This window comes from Heptranchias perlo, chromosome 12 (assembly GCF_035084215.1).
Source record: "Heptranchias perlo isolate sHepPer1 chromosome 12, sHepPer1.hap1, whole genome shotgun sequence".
Lineage (NCBI taxonomy): Eukaryota > Metazoa > Chordata > Chondrichthyes > Hexanchiformes > Hexanchidae > Heptranchias > Heptranchias perlo.
This window is the reverse complement of record NC_090336.1, coordinates 17,157,960-17,176,888: the sequence shown is the minus strand read 5'-3', so window position 1 is coordinate 17,176,888 and position 18,929 is coordinate 17,157,960. Positions and strand designations below refer to the sequence as shown.

Sequence of the window (18,929 nt, the reverse complement as noted above, 5' to 3'; positions counted from 1 at the left end):
AATTTCAATCTAAACTAGGCAGGTTTTATTCTAAAGGAGCAGACCGAGGTGGACATAAAAGAGGGAGAGTGACACAGATAGAAATTGAGGAAAGATAGAAGTGAAGAAGAGCGAGAAAGCTGAAGCAGCTGAAAGAAAAGCAGAGAGACAGACAAAAATGAAGAGAGGCAGAAGTGATGGAATAGATGGAGATGAACAGACAAGTTAGAATCTCTGTAAAAGTGCACCGAGTCTAAGTGCCAGTTAAAGACCATTTCAAACAAGAGAGAGCCTAGCCATTTCCCCTTGACCTTCAATGGCACCACCATCACTGAATCCCCCACCTTCAACATCTTGAGAGTCCTCATTGACCAGAAGTGAAACTGGACCAACCATATCAACATCATGGCTATAACAGCAAGGCAGAGGTTGGGCAGTCTGCAATGAGTGTCTCATCTCCTGTCCTCTGAAAATCCTCTCTACCATCTACAAGGCTCACGTCAGGAGTGAGATGGTATTCTCACCATGGACCCTGACTGGGTGCAGCTGCAACAACACTCATGAAGCTTGACACCATCCTGCACAGAGTAGTTTGTTTATCGGCCCCTCTGCCACTGGACTAAATACCCACCCCCTTCACCACTGACACACTAGCTGTAGTATGTATGATCTACAGGATGCACTGCAGCAACTCACCAGAGTTATTTTGACAGCGCCTCTCTTGCCTGTGACCTCTATGATCAAAAAGGACAAGAGCACCAATGTGGGAACACAATCACCTCCAAGTTCCCCTCCAAGTCATACATCATACTAATTTGGACATATATCACCATTCCTTCATCGTTGGTGGGTCAATATCATGCAATTCCCAAACTGAACTATTGTGGGAGCACCAGCACCACAAGGACTGCAGTGGTCCAAGGAGAACACCCACCACCAGCTTCCCAGGGCAACTAGGAATGGGCAATAAATGCGGTCTTAGCCAGCATCACCCACAACTCGAGATTAAATAGAGGACAGAGATGTACAGACAGAAGTGAAAGAGGAAAGAGACAAGTGAAGGAGAAGACAGACAGAAACAAGAGTAGAGTGGAAGTGAAGGAGGAAGACAGAAATAGAGGAAAGAAACAGAAATGAAAGAGAATAGAAGTGAAGGCTGAATGTCAATCTGACAGATGCAAAGGAAGAAAAACTGACAGGCAGAAATGGAGATGTAAATGGTGTCATCCAAGGATTCCAAGAAATGTAGAACAGGTTGGGAGTTGAATATCTTTAATTGTGATTCTGCCCAACGCAAAAGTGATTTAGTTAGATATGGTGCATTCACTAGCTGTGCTAAGTGGTGGACACCTCTACCCTAAGGGGACCACTTCCACAAGGGTTCTCTCAATCTCCCACTGTAACTTCGGCAGAAACCCTGGAGAAACAGCGTAATTGGTCATTTCCGCCGTTTCTATGAGGGTTCCGCCAATTTTTCTCAAGTTACACAACCAGATCGGGAGAAGCCCTGTGAAAATTCCAGGCGTATGTGCTTTATACCTCACCTGAACATGGCAATCAGAAGATTCAACAGCAGTACATTAGTGACCAGCAGGAAGATGACCAGAAGCATGATGACCAGCCAATTTGCGTAACGATTAATACAGTACGGTAAGTTATCATCATTTGTCATGTTGCCTTGGTTAGCGAAGCAGGATTGATTAGCCATCCGAGCCTCTAGAATTACATAGAAATCATCTTCAGTTACTGTCAAGATCAAAACTGGGTTCATGGTTTGAAGCTGACAAAAATTCACTGAAAACCGTCAAAATTTATGCCGTGACAATGCAAGACAAAAAAATAACAAGAAAACACAGAACTTCTATTTTTAAAAACAGATTCTTGCTACCCAGCACATATTTTAAAATGTCCTATACAGCCCATTCCAAAACTAGAATATCATTGAATCATATATCACAGAAGGAGGCCATTCGGCCCATCGAGCCTGTACTGGCTCTTTGAAACAGCTATCCAATCAGTCCCACTCCACCTGCTCCTTCCCCATAGCCCTGCAAATGTTTCCTTTTCAAGTATATACCAAGTTCCCTTTTGGAAGTTACTATTGAATCTGCTTCTGCCACCCTGTCAGGCAGTGCATTCCAGATTAGATGTGTGGACCTCACTAGGCTGTACGGGTACAACTTAAACCACATACCATCTATTTCTTCCAGTGGAATCTGGCCAAATATTTGAAGGTAAGGTCTGTAGAGAACATGCCTGAAGATCCAGTCCACGCGAGTCTCGTTTGGGTGCAGTAGCGCCTGAGTGGCCACACCGTAAGCAATGAGCCAAATACTCAGGAAAAACAGGAAGAAGAAAACATCTTTCATCTGGTGGAGGAGATAACAAGAGTGAGAGAGCCAAATGTCAGCCTGCCCCTGCTCGGCCCTCAACAATATAAATGCTCAAGGGTCAGCTAGTAAACACCGGGAGTTTTGTATAGTCACAAATGAAGATCTTTGGCTCGGGGAGGAGGAAGTGGAACCTGTCGAAGAATTTGCCGATGGTTTGTATGGTTCAGTGAGATTGGCAGTGTGTAACTAAGCCATACAGACTGGGAAAGTCCAACATACATTCCCCAATCATTGCTGAATTGGCTGATTTCAATGGAGGTGACAAGAGGGTTGCTAAAATTGACCACAGCGCCCCGGACTATGGAAAGGAAAAAAATCAAACAGGGTTCCAGCTTCCGATCGCGAGGCACTGACTGCTACTGGAAAGTGCATGTGTGGACATCACATGAGAACATGATTGAGCTCAGCTGTGATAACCCTCATGTTTGAATAGTCTGTCAACACTCAGTAAGGCCGATTACCCATTGGCCCAAAGAACTGGTGAAGCCTTTATTCAACAAGTGCAATGCTTACTGATGTTTAACATGGCGCTGTCCCAGGATTTACCTAGTATCAGCCCTCATTATTTATGTTGAACCAAGTACCGGGAGCTTGCCAAAGGGGAAGAGGAAAAACTGTGCGCACCCCAGAAAATTAAAAGGATGCACTCATTTCAACGGTAAGTGGATGCACATGGAGGTTAATTTAAATTTCAGCCTTTTGAAAGGCTGTTTGGGTACAAAAATGGCTGAAAGCCCAACAGCTGGCAAAACAAACATACAGATAGGTACCTCTGCCTGTGGAAATGATGGAACAGTGCAGCACTTGAACCTAGAGGTGTTGATGTATGAGATGGGTGACAGCAGGGTTGCAATGGGCTATTTTGTTTGGGACATTGAAAAACAATCTTGCTGTAGTGCTGCACTGAAGAAATAAAAACTGTCCCTCAAAAAATTTTGTTGAAAATCTATGAAAAATGTTAGAAATATTGAAAAATTTTCTTTGTTTAAAAAAAAGCACTGTACAAAAAAAAATCCAAAGCCTGTTTTCCTTTAAGGGCGCCATCTCATGTGGAGATTCTCTTGTTGAAATGGGCTTTCATAACAAAAATTGCAATCCTGGCACAGAAGTTGGGAAATTGCCCAAAAATGTGTTGAAGTAGTTTTGCATCCATTCTGGGGCTTCATTAAGGCATTGGCACTAAAGAGGAGATACTCCATATGGTGTTCCCAGTGCATCCCAGGAGAACATATTGGGAAACCTCCAGCCTGTGGTTTTCTGCCTATTAAAATTAATGGATGCAAAATCACAGTATGCAGGGGTGCAATTTCATGATGTGCATTCTTGTGGGGGGGGCGGGGGCGGGGGGGGGGGGGTCGAAAGGGAAAATATTTCCTTAAATATGCATAAGGACTCTAGCACACTAAATGCAGTCAGCCGGAATATCATGAGGCATAGTTTGCACCCAGTTTCTGCCTAAGTCCTGCTCACCCAATGTTTTTGATTCCACTATCTAGCTTCATGCACGATTATACCGACAGCATCCCAGCAAGAGTCAGCACCTCCAGGAGAGGAAGACAGAATATCGGAGGGGAAAGGACTAATTGCCGCATTTTTTTTTAAACATAACCTGTAAACGGCAGCACCAGTACTTGTATGTATGTGGTGTTCTGTGCACTGTTTATACTGGAGATGTGTGTCATTTATACAGATTGATGTACCTATTGGAGCTGCTGAAAAAAGTTGGCACCCCTTATCCTCTCTCAACTACCACCTCCTTGAGATGTTGGGTGTGGAACCTGGCCAGATTCCAGTGCCCATGTATACCAATCAGCACTATGGCAGAGAGCCAGAGGTGGTGGTTGCTGCTCGCCCACTATCTGCCATGATAGAGGGAAACTAAAGGCAGGATAACTACTTTGGCAATTTAAGCCATCTTTTTGTCACTCTTAACGTGAGTTCTACTCTTTTTCTTCAACCTAAACTTAAACTATCTAAATTGGACAAAACTCAATAACTTCATAACCTCAATAAGTCACTTCAGCACATTCTTACCCATTGCCAACTGCACCACCTAATTTTCTTCAATTTACTGCCTCCTGAAGGCACTGGATTCATGCTTGGAGCACAGTTCCAAAGGTGCCAGCAATCCTCTGAATGGTCGTTCTTCATGGATGAGCCAGGAAAGTGAGTGTTGGCAGACTACTTAACCTTAGGGGGTTGGGGGAGGGTGGGGAGTGGATTTGCAGCCAAGCCCAATTCTGCCTTCGTTTGACATTCATATATGCACTTTCTTGCAGAGGTCAAGAGAGCAAAACTTTGTTGATTTTATTTTCCATCCCCTAAATCAGGGTCCCGGAGGCCATTTTGTGGAGCAACTCCAGCTGAGATCAGTTAGCTCAGTATTAAGCAAGAGTCAAGCCTGGGGCTTTCCTGGTCTGGATCGTGTAGTACCGCATTATGTTGAATGTACCTACTGCACCATCATAGGAGCTCAGCCTGAGCTCTCATACATTACTAAATACAATCATAAACCTCAATGAAAAGGAAATGTTTTGGTGTTTTGATACCAATGCTGATTGTAAACTGTGCTGTTAGTATCACAAGACACCTACCATTCGTTCCACAATGATAATCTTTGGTCCCAACTGTTTATGAATGGCGAAGATGTGGATCAGTCTCAGAGCAAACACCATGAAATCCAGGCACAGGGTTGTGCGGCCTGCATCGTATGTGACCGATAACATTCTGCATGGGAGAAGGAACATGTAATCGTTTAGAAAAATAAAAAAAGACCCACAGATCGGTAAGGGTAGAGACGCAGTATGTAAAATACAGATAAATAGCTTCTGTCTGCTTCAGCCCACGAGGTAAATTCATTTTTGGTTTGCCAGAAGGGTGGCCAAGATAGATGAAGTGATTTGAAAGAATTAGATTTGCTTTGAAAATAGCTTATAAAGAATCAGTTTAACGTGTTGATGCATTCGATGGGTGAGGATATTTATGCTCTTTTAAACTTTGAAAATGACTGGGGAAATTATAAAATAGTACTGGCAAACTAGGAAAGCATGTTGTGGTAGATTTTTTTAAATACAGCCACAGTTATGGTACTGTGCCTAACAAACTTATTTGCGATCATATGTAGTAGTGATATAAAATGAGAAACTACATTTAGACTTCAAATTAACTGTTGATCCACCATGAACTCGTGAGGCAGAGCAAATCTATTAACAAGCAAAAAGTAACCAAGTAATCACTAACCTTCCCTCCATCATGTCGTCAGAAATAGGGATGTTCGCCGATGATTGCACAGTGTTCAGTTCCCCTTAATGAAGCAGTCCGTGCCCGTATGCAGCAAGACCTGGACAACATCCAGGCTTGGGCTGATAAGTGGCAAGTAACATTTGTGCCAGACAAGTGCCAGGCAATGACCATCTCCAACAAGGGAGAGTCTCACCACCTCCCCTTGACATTCAATGGCATTACCATCGCCAAATCCCCCACCATCAACATACTGGGGGTCACCATTGACCAGAAACTTAACTGGACCAGCCATATAAATACTGTGGCTACAAGAGCAGGTCAGAGGCTGGGTATTCTGCGGCGAGTGACTCACCTCCTGACTCCCTAAAGCCTTTCCACCATCTACAAGGCACGAGTCAGGAGTGTGATGGAATACTTTCCACTTGCCTGGATGAGTGCAGCTCCAACAACATCAAGAAGCTCGACACCATCCAGGACAAAGCGGCCCACTTGATTGGCACCCCATCCACCACCTAAACATTCACTCCCTTCACCACCGGCGCACAGTGGCTGCAGTGTATACCATCCACAGGATGCACTGCAGCAACTCGCCAAGGCTTCTTTGATAGCACCTCCCAAACCTGTGACCTCTACCACCTAAATGGACAAGAGCAACAGGCACATGGGAACAACACCACCTGCACGTTCCCCTCCAAGTCACACACCATCCCGACTTGGAAATATATTGCCATTCCTTCATCGTCGCTGGGTCAAAATCCTGGAACTCCCTTCCTAACAGCACTGTGGGAGAACCTTCACCTCACGGACTGCAGCGGTTCAAGAAGGCAGCTCACCACCACTTTCTCAAGGGCAATTAGGGATGGGCAATAAATGCTGGCCTTGCCAGCGACGCCCACATCCCATGAACAATTTTTTTTAAAAAGCAGCAGCAGGAATGGGGGTTGCCAAGCACAGTTTGATGGAAAATGGGCCAGGATCATGATAGATTGGGAGAAAATATCCCAATTGGAACTATAGAGACACAGAGAAGATACGGGAGAAACAGAGCAACATGCGTTGGATATGGGAGATTCTTAATACATCCCACACACTTCTACCCTACTAAAAATGCAAAGTGTTGAAATTGTCAGTGAATGGACATTTCTAGGGGGTGTGTTGCAAAGAAAAGGTGACTGATTGCATTTTGGTGGAGGAAAAATACAATGGGGGTGAAATTGGTCCCGGGCAGTAGCCAAAATGTGCGATAGCGAATCGGCATTTTAATGTCAATGGAAAAGAAAATCGAGTGGGTGTAAAACAGGCTGTCAACTCGCTATCGAACATTGAGAAAATCGAGCGAGTGTAAAACAGGCTGTCGACTCGCTATCGAACATTAGGGAAAATCGAGCAGGTGTAAAACAGGCTGTCGACTCGCTATCGAACATGAGGGAAAATCGAGCGAGTGTAAAACAGGCTGTCGATTCGCTATCGAACATTAGGGAAAATCGAGCGAGTGTAAAACAGGCTGTCGACTCGCTATCGAAAATTAGGGAAAATCGAGCGAGTGTAAAACAGGCTGTCGACTCGCTATCGAACATTAGGGAAAATCGAGCGAGTGTAAAACAGGCTGTCGACTCGCTATCGAACATTAGGGAAAATCGAGCGAGTGTAAAACAGGCTGTTGACTCGCTATCGAACATTAGGGAAAATCGAGCGAGTGTAAAACAGGCTGTCGACTCACTATCGAACATTAGGGAAAATCGAGCGAGTGTAAAACAGGCTGTTGACTCGCTATCGAACATTAGGGAAAATCGAGTGAGTGTAAAACAGGCTGTCGACTCACTATCGAACACTAGGGAAAATCCAACGGGTGTAAAACAGGCTGTCGACTCGCTATCGAACATTAGGGAAAATCGAGCGAGTGTAAAACAGGCTGTCGACTCGCTATCGAACATTAGGGAAAATCGAGCGAGTGTAAAACAGGCTGTCGATTCGCTATCGAACATTAGGGAAAATCGAGCGAGTGTAAAACAGGCTGTCGACTCGCTATCGAACATTAGGGAAAATCGAGCGAGTGTAAAACAGGCTGTCGATTCGCTATCGAACAGTAAAGAAAATCGAGCAGGTGTAAAACAGGCTGTTGACTCATAATCGAACATTAGGGAAAATCGAGCGAGTGTAAAACAGGCTGTCGACTCACTATCGAACATCAGGGAAAATCCAACGGGTGTAAAACAGGCTGTCGACTCGCTATCGAACATTAGGGAAAATCGAGCTGGTGTAAAACAGGCTGTCGACTCACTATCGAACAGTAAAGAAAATCGAGTGAGTGTAAAACAGGCTGTCGACTCGCTATCGAACATTAGGGAAAATCGAGCGAGTGTAAAACAGGCTGTCGACTCGCTATCGAACATTAGGGAAAATCGAGCGAGTGTAAAACAGGCTGTCGACTCGCTATCGAAAATTAGGGAAAATCGAGCGAGTGTAAAACAGGCTGTCGACTCGCTATCGAAAATTAGGGAAAATCGAGCGAGTGTAAAACAGGCTGTCGACTCACTATCGAACACTAGGGAAAATCCAACGGGTGTAAAACAGGCTGTCGATTCGCTATCGAAAATTAGGGAAAATCGAGCGAGTGTAAAACAGGCTGTCGACTCGCTATCGAACATTAGGGAAAATCGAGCGAGTGTAAAACAGGCTGTCGACTCGCTATCGAACATTAGGGAAAATCGAGCGAGTGTAAAACAGGCTGTCGACTCGCTATCGAACATTAGGGAAAATCGAGCGAGTGTAATACAGGCTGTCGACTCGCTATCGAACATTAGAGAAAATCGAGCGGGTGTAAAACAGGCTGTTGACTCACTATCGAACATTAGGGAAAATCGAGCGAGTGTAAAACAGGCTGTTGACTCGCTATCGAACATTAGAGAAAATCGAGTGAGTGTAAAACAGGCTGTCGACTCGCTATCGAACATTAGGGAAAATCGAGTGAGTGTAAAACAGGCTGTTGACTCGCTATCGAACAGTAAAGAAAATCGAGCGAGTGTAAAACAGGCTGTCGACTCGCTATCGAACATTAGAGAAAATCGAGCGAGTGTAAAACAGGCTGTCGATTCGCTATCGAACATTAGGGAAAATCGAGTGAGTGTAAAACAGGCTGTCGACTCACTATCGAACACTAGGGAAAATCCAACGGGTGTAAAACAGGCTGTCGATTCGCTATCGAAAATTAGGGAAAATCGAGCAGGTGTAAAACAGGCTGTCGATTCACTATCGAACATTAGGGAAAATCGAGCGAGTGTAAAGCAGGCTGTCAATTCGCTATCGAACAGTAAAGAAAATCGAGCAAGTGTAAAACAGACTGTCGACTCGCTATCGAACATTAGAGAAAATCGAGCGAGTGTAAAACAGGCTGTCGACTCACTATCGAACATTAGGGAAAATCGAGCGAGTGTAAAACAGGCTGTCGACTCGCTATCGAAAATTAGGGAAAATCGAGCGAGTGTAAAACAGGCTGTCGACTCGCTATCGAACATTAGAGAAAATCGAGCGAGTGTAAAACAGGCTGTCGACTCGCTATCGAACATTAGGGAAAATCGAGCGAGTGTAAAACAGGCTGTCGACTCACTATCGAACATTAGGGAAAATCGAGCGAGTGTAATACAGGCTGTCGACTCGCTATCGAACATTAGAGAAAATCGAGCGGGTGTAAAACAGGCTGTTGACTCACTATCGAACATTAGGGAAAATCGAGCGAGTGTAAAACAGGCTGTCGACTCGCTATCGAACATTAGAGAAAATCGAGTGAGTGTAAAACAGGCTGTCGACTCGCTATCGAACATTAGGGAAAATCGAGCGAGTGTAAAACAGGCTGTCGACTCGCTATCGAACATTAGGGAAAATCGAGTGAGTGTAAAACAGGCTGTTGACTCGCTATCGAACAGTAAAGAAAATCGAGCGAGTGTAAAACAGGCTGTCGACTCACTATCGAACACTAGGGAAAATCGAGCGAGTGTAAAACAGGCTGTCGACTCGCTATCGAACATTAGGGAAAATCGAGCGAGTGTAAAACAGGCTGTCGATTCACTATCGAACATTAGGGAAAATCGAGCGAGTGTAAAACAGGCTGTCGACTCGCTATCGAACATTAGGGAAAATCGAGCGAGTGTAAAACAGGCTGTCGACTCGCTATCGAACATTAGGGAAAATCGAGCGAGTGTAAAACAGGCTGCCGACTCGCTATCGAACATTAGGGAAAATCGAGCGGGTGTAAAACAGGCTGTCGACTCGCTATCGAACATTAGGGAAAATCGAGCGAGTGTAAAACAGGCTGTCGACTCGCTATCGAACATTAGGGAAAATCGAGCGAGTGTAAAACAGGCTGTCGACTCGCTATCGAACATTAGGGAAAATCGAGCGAGTGTAAAACAGGCTGTCGACTCGCTATCGAACATTAGGGAAAATCGAGCGAGTGTAAAACAGGCTGTCGATTCGCGATCGAACATTAGGGAAAATCGAGCGGATGTAAAACAGGCTGTCGACTCACTATCGAACATTAGGGAAAATCGAGCGAGTGTAAAACAGGCTGTCGACTCGCTATCGAACATTAGGGAAAATCGAGCGAGTGTAAAACAGGCTGTCGATTCACTATCGAACATTAGGGAAAATCGAGCGAGTGTAAAACAGGCTGTCGACTCACTATCGAACATTAGGGAAAATCGAGCGAGTGTAAAACAGGCTGTCGACTCGCTATCGAACATTAGGGAAAATCGAGCGAGTGTAAAACAGGCTGTCGATTCGCGATCGAACATTAGGGAAAATCGAGCAAGTGTAAAACAGGCTGCCGACTCACTATCGAACATTAGGGAAAATCCAACGGGTGTAAAACAGGCTGCCGATTCGCCATTGAACGTTTTGTGCTACCACCCGAGACCAAACTTGCCCTCGGTGCGTTTTCCTGAGCATAACAGAAAAGTAGAAGGAATCCTAATGAACAGCCTCAATTGATTTTAAGAGGGGCAAAGGCAGATGGTTCTGCAATAGCCAATTCCCAGCATAATGACAAGGAGATGGGACTACTCAGAATGCCAAATAAAATTCTGAATCAACCATATAATGCTCCAGATGTACAAGAGTTGTTTGGGGCTTTCTTGACCTGAGGAAAAGGAAGTGCAGCAAGCATTATATTTAGTACAAGAACTTGGGCATGAACATGTATCCTGCTAAACAAGCTCCTGGATTGTCATCCTGTGTCCAAACAATAAAAGTAGACATGGACTTCGAGGTGGAGATTCCAAAGGCTTGGATAAACGATCAGCTGAGAATCACTCAAGCCTGATGCAAGCCTTTTTCTTTATCATCTCCTCGACAAATTGCTATTCTACTGTGACTGAAAGTGAAAGAAGAGTTGACCAGGATGGGGCCATTAGGTGTAATATTAAGAGCTGAAGAACTTAAAGGCTGGTGCACAGAAATTATTGTTGTCCCAAATCCAAAGGTTACAAAGGGATATAGACAGGTTAGGTGAGCAGGCAAGAAGGTGGCAGATGGAGTATAATGTAGGGAAATATGAGGTTATTCACTTTGGTAGGAAGAATAGAAAAACAGAATATTTTTTAATGTTGGTGTTCAGAGGGAATTAGGTTTCTTTGTACACGAAACACAGAAAGTTAACATGCAGGTACAGCAAGCAATTAGGAAGGCAAATGGTGTGTTCCAAGTTATGAAAATGATCAAAGTTTCAAGGTGTTTATTATTTTTGAAATGGGTTTAAATTTCTAAAGCGAAATCAATGATTCTTTTACTGTAATCCAGTGAAATCCCTTTCTTCCATTTAATTTTACTCCTTAATAAACTAGATTCATAGTTTATACCCTGAAATATATGGTCTGTCAGAGTGTTAGCTGTCATCAGTCAGAGATCAGAAGCATATGATGGTAATCCATATTGCTCCCAGTGTACATATCGACAATAAACAAGTTTGCTGTTCAATTGGTAATCGTGTGTTTCACTTCATAGGAAGTGAGGGCTTATGTGTGAAGCGTTTTTTTCTAGTGAGAGTGAGAAAAAAGTATCCGGCGTCTGCCCAATTGTAACACCTTACAAGTAAGTCCAGATATCCGCAGAGTGAGGGATGAAACTGTGAAAGTATCTACTAAAGGAATCAAAAGACTCATATGTTAACGCATCAGTGGTGGTGACTAGTGGGGTACGGCAAGAATCAGTGCTTGTGCCCCAGCTATTCACGATATACATCAATGATTTGGATGAGGGAACCAAATGTAATATTTCCAAATTTGCTGACGACACAAAACTAGGCGGGATTGTGAATTGTGAGGAGGATGCAAAGAGGCTTCAAGGCGATTTAGACAAGTTCAGTGAGTGGGCAAATACATGGCAGATGCAGTATAATGTGGATAAATGTGAAGTTATCCACTTTGGAAGGAAAAACAGAAAGGCAGAGTATTATTTAGTGGTAGATTGGGAAATGTTGATGTACAAAGGGACCTGGGTGTCCTTGTACACCAGTCACTGAAAGCAAACATGCAGGTGCAGCAAGCAGTTAGGAAGGCAAATGGTATGTTGGCCTTCATTGCAAGAGGATTTGAGTACAGGAGCAAGGATGTCTTACTGCAGTTATACAGGGCCTTGGTGAGACCACACTTGGAGTATTGTGCGCAGTTTTGGTCTCCTTACCTAAGAAAGGATATACTTGCCGTAGAGGGAGTACAGCGAAGGTTCACCAGACTGATTCTTGCGTTGGCAGGACTGTCGTATGAGGAGAGATTGGGTCGACTAGGCCTGTATTCACTTGAGTTAAGAAGAATGAGAGGGGATCTCATTGAAATGTATAAAATTCTGACAGGGCTAGACAGACTGGATGCAGGGAGGATGTTTCCCCTGGCTGGGGGGGGTCTAGAACAAGGGGTCACAGTCTCAGAATACGGGGTAGGACATTTAGGACTGAGATGAGGAGAAATTTCTTCACTCAGAGAGTGGTGAACCTGTTCAATTCTCTACCACAGAAGGGTGTGGAGGCCAAGTCACTGAATATATTTAAGAAGGAGATAGATAGATTTCTGGACACAAAAGGCATCAAGGGATATGGGGGGGAAGAGGGGGAATATAGTATTGAGATAGAGGATCAGCCATGATCATATTGAATGGTGGAGCAGGCTCGAAGGGCCGAATGGCCTACTCCTGTTCCTATTTCCTATGTTTCAGTCATATCAAAGCATTGACAAATGGCTAAAGTTCAGCAGAATTCCTAATGGGAAGATGGCTGAGAACAACCGTGCAAATGTTGCCAGAAGATTTTGTTCCTCAATGGCCACAAGTAGCCAAGTTCGGAAGAATGAAGAGTACAAGCTCCATCAGGTGGAAAACTATAACTTCAGACGCAGAGTGAGGCAGTTACCCAAGTCTGGGGTGACAGGCGAAAGGAACAGTAACAAAGAAGAACAAGTGGAACAAGAAGCCTCGACCATGTGTCCCAACACCCAGTGGTTCTGCAAGAAGAATCCCATTCAATCTCGATAACATCCTCAAAGCAATAGGAAGAGAGACACTCTTGGATGCACAACCTAGTACTCTGGGGGACACTGATAACCAAAGCAGAGAAAACAAAAGCTGTCTGGAGCTGGCCCAGGGACCATATTAGAGTCTTGAGGTACGGAATCAGAATATAAAATCTATCTTCAAAAAAAAATCTGGACCTATAACTAATTCTGAGAAATGGAAACATTTATCAAAATATTTCCTGGAGAGGGGATGCAGGGTTATTCAGTTAAGATATATAATAAGTTAATTAGAAAAGGCTAGAAGGGGGGGGGGGAACGCTGAGTGAATACAAATAGAGGGGAGTCTCCGATAGAACGTTACTGCACTGGAGGCCATTTGACCCTTTAAGCTCAATCTACTTGGTCCCGTTCCCCACACACTTTTAAATTTTTCTTTTTTCAAATATTTTTCTACATCCCTGTAAAAACAATTGTGAATTCTGCTTCTTTGCAGAGCAGAACGCTGCAAGAAATTTGGGATATTACCTTGAAAAGGGCGGGGGCGTTTCAGAGACCCCAATACTGACCTGCACGTCACTCCCACTATGAACAGCACCAAGGCCACCATGTCACACTTGTTCCATGAATCCTCCACATACAGTTTAAATTTCTTCACTATGTTAGTGTTTCCTTCGGTGAAAAAACTCTGGGGAGTGAATAGAAAGCAACTTATCACAAGATGTGAAGCGGTTGGGATATTGTGACCAGATCAGTTAACCTTGGAGCACTGTGGATTCATTTAAAGTAAATACACAGGGTAATAGGCGTGCCAATAGACTCCACCAAAAGTAGTGCTGTATCAATGAGCTCCTTTTAAATCAATGGCAAGTCATGAAAAAATTAGAGGATACGTATTAGGTAGTGATGGTGTATGGAAAATGCATTATTGAGTGACGCTGGGAGTAATAGTGATTTATAGGCCCAAGATGGCCCATTTTCCATACACTTATCAGTTGTGTAGTGTGTGCTCTTTACAAACTATATCCACAAACTAAAGGGTTTTAAAACTGTTAACTTTTAAAAATGAGTGGCAGACTCCATCTTGTGGCGATTGTGGGTACAGCAGTTCCACTTTCCTGCACTCTATGCTGTGTTTGATTGAAATCATCAATACAATTTAGTTTCTTTGGTGTAAACAAAACGTACAACTACCGCATCAATGTGTAAACCGGGGTAGAGTCTGGAGTATATGTCACGTGTTTGGTGTACTCTGGATTCTATTCACTATATTTCAGTTCTCAGAGTTCCCAAGTAACTAACCTGCAGAAAGTCTCATATTATAATTACTTTTATTTTTAAATCACTTAAACAGCAAAATGACTTTTTTCCCCACATTTTACACTGGCTTACATACTGCTCCATTTTGCTTACACAGCATTAGGAGCATGTATTGAAACAATGACTCCGTTGTTTGGTTGTATTGATGCAATGAATGAGTTGGTATGGTTATATTGAAACGATAAAGAGTTGGTATAGTTATGTTGATACAATGTTTCAGTTGGTATGGTTGTATTGATACAACAGCAACAACTTACACAGCATTAGGAGCATATATTGATACAATGACTCAGTTGGTATGATTGTATTGATACAATGAAGAGTTGGTATAGTTATGTTGATACAATGGGCTCGATTGCGTGCCAAACCCGCATGAACAAAATTTACCATTTCTGACGCGATTGCATGTTGATTGCTGATGATCAACATCCTCTCTGGGTTTTGCGCCCGGTAGCCAGCCTAATTGACAGGCTGGCTGCCATCAGGATCTGCAACGCAGGGGTGGGGCAAGAAAGAGAGAGAGCAAGACGTCATCCGGCGCTGGACTGTAAGACCGGGGTGGGGTCAGGGGAAGATCGGGAGGAATTCAGGGGAAGATCAGGGGGAGGGGGAAGATCGAGAGGACATTGGGGAAGATTGGGGTGACATCGGGGGGTGAAGAGGGGGACATCGGAGTGGGAGACATAGGACATCGGAGCAGAGTGCAAAGGCAGGTTCATTTAGTGTTTTCACTTCTGTCTAGGGTTTTTTATTTAATTTATTTAGTTTCTTGTTCCCTGATCCGGCCCTTCACGCCTGGGTTCACAGGGTGGTTTCACCAGGTGTGAATCAGAAGCGGTGGGCAAGTCGCCCAGGTAAGTCAAAAATCTTTCTAAGTATTAATCTGTCACAGGTAAAGTGCCTTAAGTACCTCAATGAAGTACATTTGGCTCTTTAACTGTCATCCCGCTGGTTTTAATTGCTGGTGGGACGTCCGTTTTCGGGTCTCCCTCGCGCACACAGGTGGGTCCCTGGGAAACTCGGAAGTCAGCAGATTGGAGCGGGCTTCCAAACCCGAACGGGATTGCCACAATTTTCAGAGCCCCCCCGCCCCCAACAATGCCCCCTAAAATTCCCCCCAATGACTCAGGACAGGTGACCAAATGCTTGGTCAAAGAGGTAGGTTTTGAGGAGCGTCTTAAAGGAGGAGAGAGCAGTAGAGAATCGGAGAGGTTTAGGGAGGGAATTCCAGAGCTTAGGGCCTAGGCAGCTGAAGGCATGGCTGCCAATGGTGGAGCGATTAAAATCAGGGCTGTGCAAGAGGCCAGAATTGGAGGAGCGCAGAGATCTCGGAGGGTTGTAGGGCTGGAGGAGGTTACAAAGATAGGGAGGGGTGAGGCCATGGAGGGATTTGAAAACAAGGATGAGAATTTTAAAATCGAGGTGTTGCTGGACCGGGAGCCAATGTAGGTTAGTGAGTACATCGGTGATGGGTGAACAGGACTTGGTGCGAGTTAGGATAGGGGCAACAGAGTTTACGGAAAGTGCAAGTGGGAGGTAATCCAGGAAAGCAGTGGAATAGTCGAGTCTAGAGGTAACAAAGGCATGGATGAGTTGGTATAATTGTACTGATACGCTGAATGAGTTGGTATGCTTGTATTGATATGGCACACTCTGCTCTGTAAGTTAATAATTCAGTTTACTGGGCACTAATCTGCTCTGTAAGGTAATAATTCAGTCAGTCTGCTCTGTAAGTTAACAATTAGTGTGCTGAGCACCAGAGTCCTCTGTAAATTAATAATTCAGTATGTGTGTGCCAGTCTCCTCTGAACAGTTATTTACAGACTAAATGTCCCTCTGCTCTGCCCGACAACGTGAATCTTCATCTTAATCACTTAATACTGCGTCTGCTGCCTCACAATACTGTCTGTTTTGCAGGGACAGCAGTGCGGAGTGTTTTGTTGTTATCGGTTAATAATTCCCTAAAGCTACCCTCCTTTTACACTATCTACAGCCCTGCACGTGTTTACGTATATGTCATTACTCTTATTTCTCATTCTATTCACACCAGGTGATTTACAGTCCCTTTCTCCCTCACACCCCCCACCCCCACTCTGTCCCCCACCTACATGGTTATGTGGTTAAAAACACAAGGCTGATCTCCTCACCTGCCTAAGCTCCTCCAGGGCCAAGGTGAAAACCCAGAAGTACAGCATTATCTCTGCCACTGAAGGACCAATAGGAGGCGGAGGCTTGAAATCCACCAGCAAAACGTAGGCGAAAAGGGACAGGAATGCAAAATACAGGATGACATTCCCCAGGAATACAGTGACCGGAGCACCCCAGAATTTCTTCCATCTTCTTAAAATAAATTTTCTACGTTGGTTTCCACAAAGTCTTTCTTTATCCTTCTCGTCGTGATCACTATCAGACGATATAACAACAGTTATTATATTTTAAACAGGAGTGAAATAGAAACCACTCTTTTGCTTTTAGAACTAGTGCTGCTTAGTTTGGGTTCCGGGAGATTGTTGTCGGTGAGGCAGCTCTTGCCGTCTGCGTTGCTGAATCTGACACCTTTCACCCAGCTGCAGAATCATGGAGCCGAATTTCCTCGACAGCGAGCTCCCAGATTCCAACGTAAACCAACACCGGTGTAAAAGCAACTCCCAAACAACCTACTTTATAATGGACTATTTAAACGAAGGGTCCCAGGAGGGGATTCCAAATACATATCTCACCAGCGCACCCAACCCTGAGGTTGATCATCCCGTCCCAAAAGGTGGAATACTGGTGAATTTCCTCGGGTCTGTTCCCGCTCCATCACCGTAACTTCGCCAGAAGTGTGGAGGATACCCAGGTTTACACATGTCGACGGGGTTTCCGACACACTTCAGGCAAAGTTACGACGCTGGAGCGGGAGCAGCTCTGAGGTACTTCCCTGTATTTGTCCGTTATACAGTCTACACTATTTCATTGCTGTTCAAAATACTGTCACAGTTTAAAGTTGTATGAATGGACCAAGAGAGCCAATCCATTGTCATTGTCCAGCATGAATACCAGCAAAGATAAAAGACTTCAAATTGGGTGTGTTTCATGAAAATAGAATCATAGAATGATACACCACAGAAGGAGGCCATTAGCCCCATCGTTCCTGTGCCAGCTCTTTGGAAGAGTTATCCAATTGGTCCCTTTCCCTATAGCCCTGCAAATTTTTCCTCTTCGAGTATTTATCCAATTCCCTTTTGAAAGTTATTATTGAATCTGCTTCCACCGCCCTTTCAGGCAGTGCATTCCAGATCATAACAAAAATTTCTCCTCATCTCGCCTCTGGCTCTTTTGCCAATTACCTTAAATCTGTGTCCTCTGGTTACCGATCTTTCTGCCGCATGAAACAGTTGCTCACTATTTACTCCATCATGATTTTGAACACCTCTATTAAATCTCTCCCCAACCTACTCTGCTCCAAAGAGAACAACCCCAGTTTCCCCAGTTTCTCCATGTAACCGAAGTCCCGCATCCCTGACACCTTTCTAGTAAATCTCCTCTGCACCCTTTCTAAGGCCTTGACATCCTTCCTAAAATGTGGTGCCCAGAATTGGACACAACACTCCAGCTGGGGCCCAATCAATGATTTATAAAGGTTAGGCATAACTTCCCCGTTTATGTACTCTATGCCTCCCATTATAAAGCCAAGGATCCCGTATGCCTTTTTAACAGCCTTCTCAACTTGTCCTGCCACCTTCAAAGATCCGTATCCAGGTCTCTCTCCAAAATTGTACTATTTAGTTTATATTGCCTCTCCTCATTCTTCCTACCAGTATGCATCACTTCATATCTTCCTGCGTTAAATTGCATCAGCCATATTCCCAACAGCACTGTGGGAGAACCTTCACCATACGGACTGCAGCGGTTCACCTTCTCAAGGGCAATTAGGGATGGACAATAAATGCTGGCCTCACCAGCGACGCCCACATCCCATGAACGAATAAAAAAAAAATGTGTGCCCATTTTACCAGTCTGTTTATGTCCCCCTGAAGTCTGCTTTTATCCTCCTCACTATTTACTACATTTCCAAGTTTCGTGTCATCTGCAAACTTTGAAATTATGCCCTGTATACCCAAGTCCAGGTCATTAATATGTATCAAGAACAGCAGTGTCCTAATGCCCATCCCTGGGGGACCCAACTGTATACTTCCCTCCAGTCTGAAAAATAACCATTCACCACTACTCTCTGCTTTCTTAGCCAATTTTGTATCCACGTTGCCACTGCCCCTTTAATCCCATGGGCTTCAATTTTGCTAACAAGTCTATTATATGGTACTTTATCAAATGCCTTTTGAAAGTCCATATATACAACATCAACCCTCTCCATTACTTCATCAAAGAACATAATATATCTCAGGATATTAATATAGCATCTTTCTTAACTCTCCTAACATAAGATCTTAACTGAACCTATTAATGTCTCATAATCACAGTGCAGGCTGTGGAATTGTGGAAAAGATCGTCTCGTACA

General features: G+C 44.1%; 1 protein-coding gene across 1 annotated transcript in view; it reads right to left on the bottom strand.

Moving 5' to 3' along the window:
* The window catches only part of trpm5 (transient receptor potential cation channel, subfamily M, member 5), a 91,684-nt gene that overhangs the window by 21,002 nt on the left and 51,753 nt on the right, over nt 1–18,929 (bottom strand). Inside the window, exons 17-21 of the mRNA XM_067993707.1 lie at nt 16,579–16,834; nt 13,681–13,799; nt 4,967–5,099; nt 2,174–2,348; nt 1,524–1,695 (exon numbers count right to left, since the gene is read on the bottom strand). Of these exons, the coding sequence (XP_067849808.1) occupies nt 1,524–1,695; nt 2,174–2,348; nt 4,967–5,099; nt 13,681–13,799; nt 16,579–16,834 (855 nt within the window). The remainder of the gene's footprint in view (nt 1–1,523; nt 1,696–2,173; nt 2,349–4,966; nt 5,100–13,680; nt 13,800–16,578; nt 16,835–18,929) is intronic.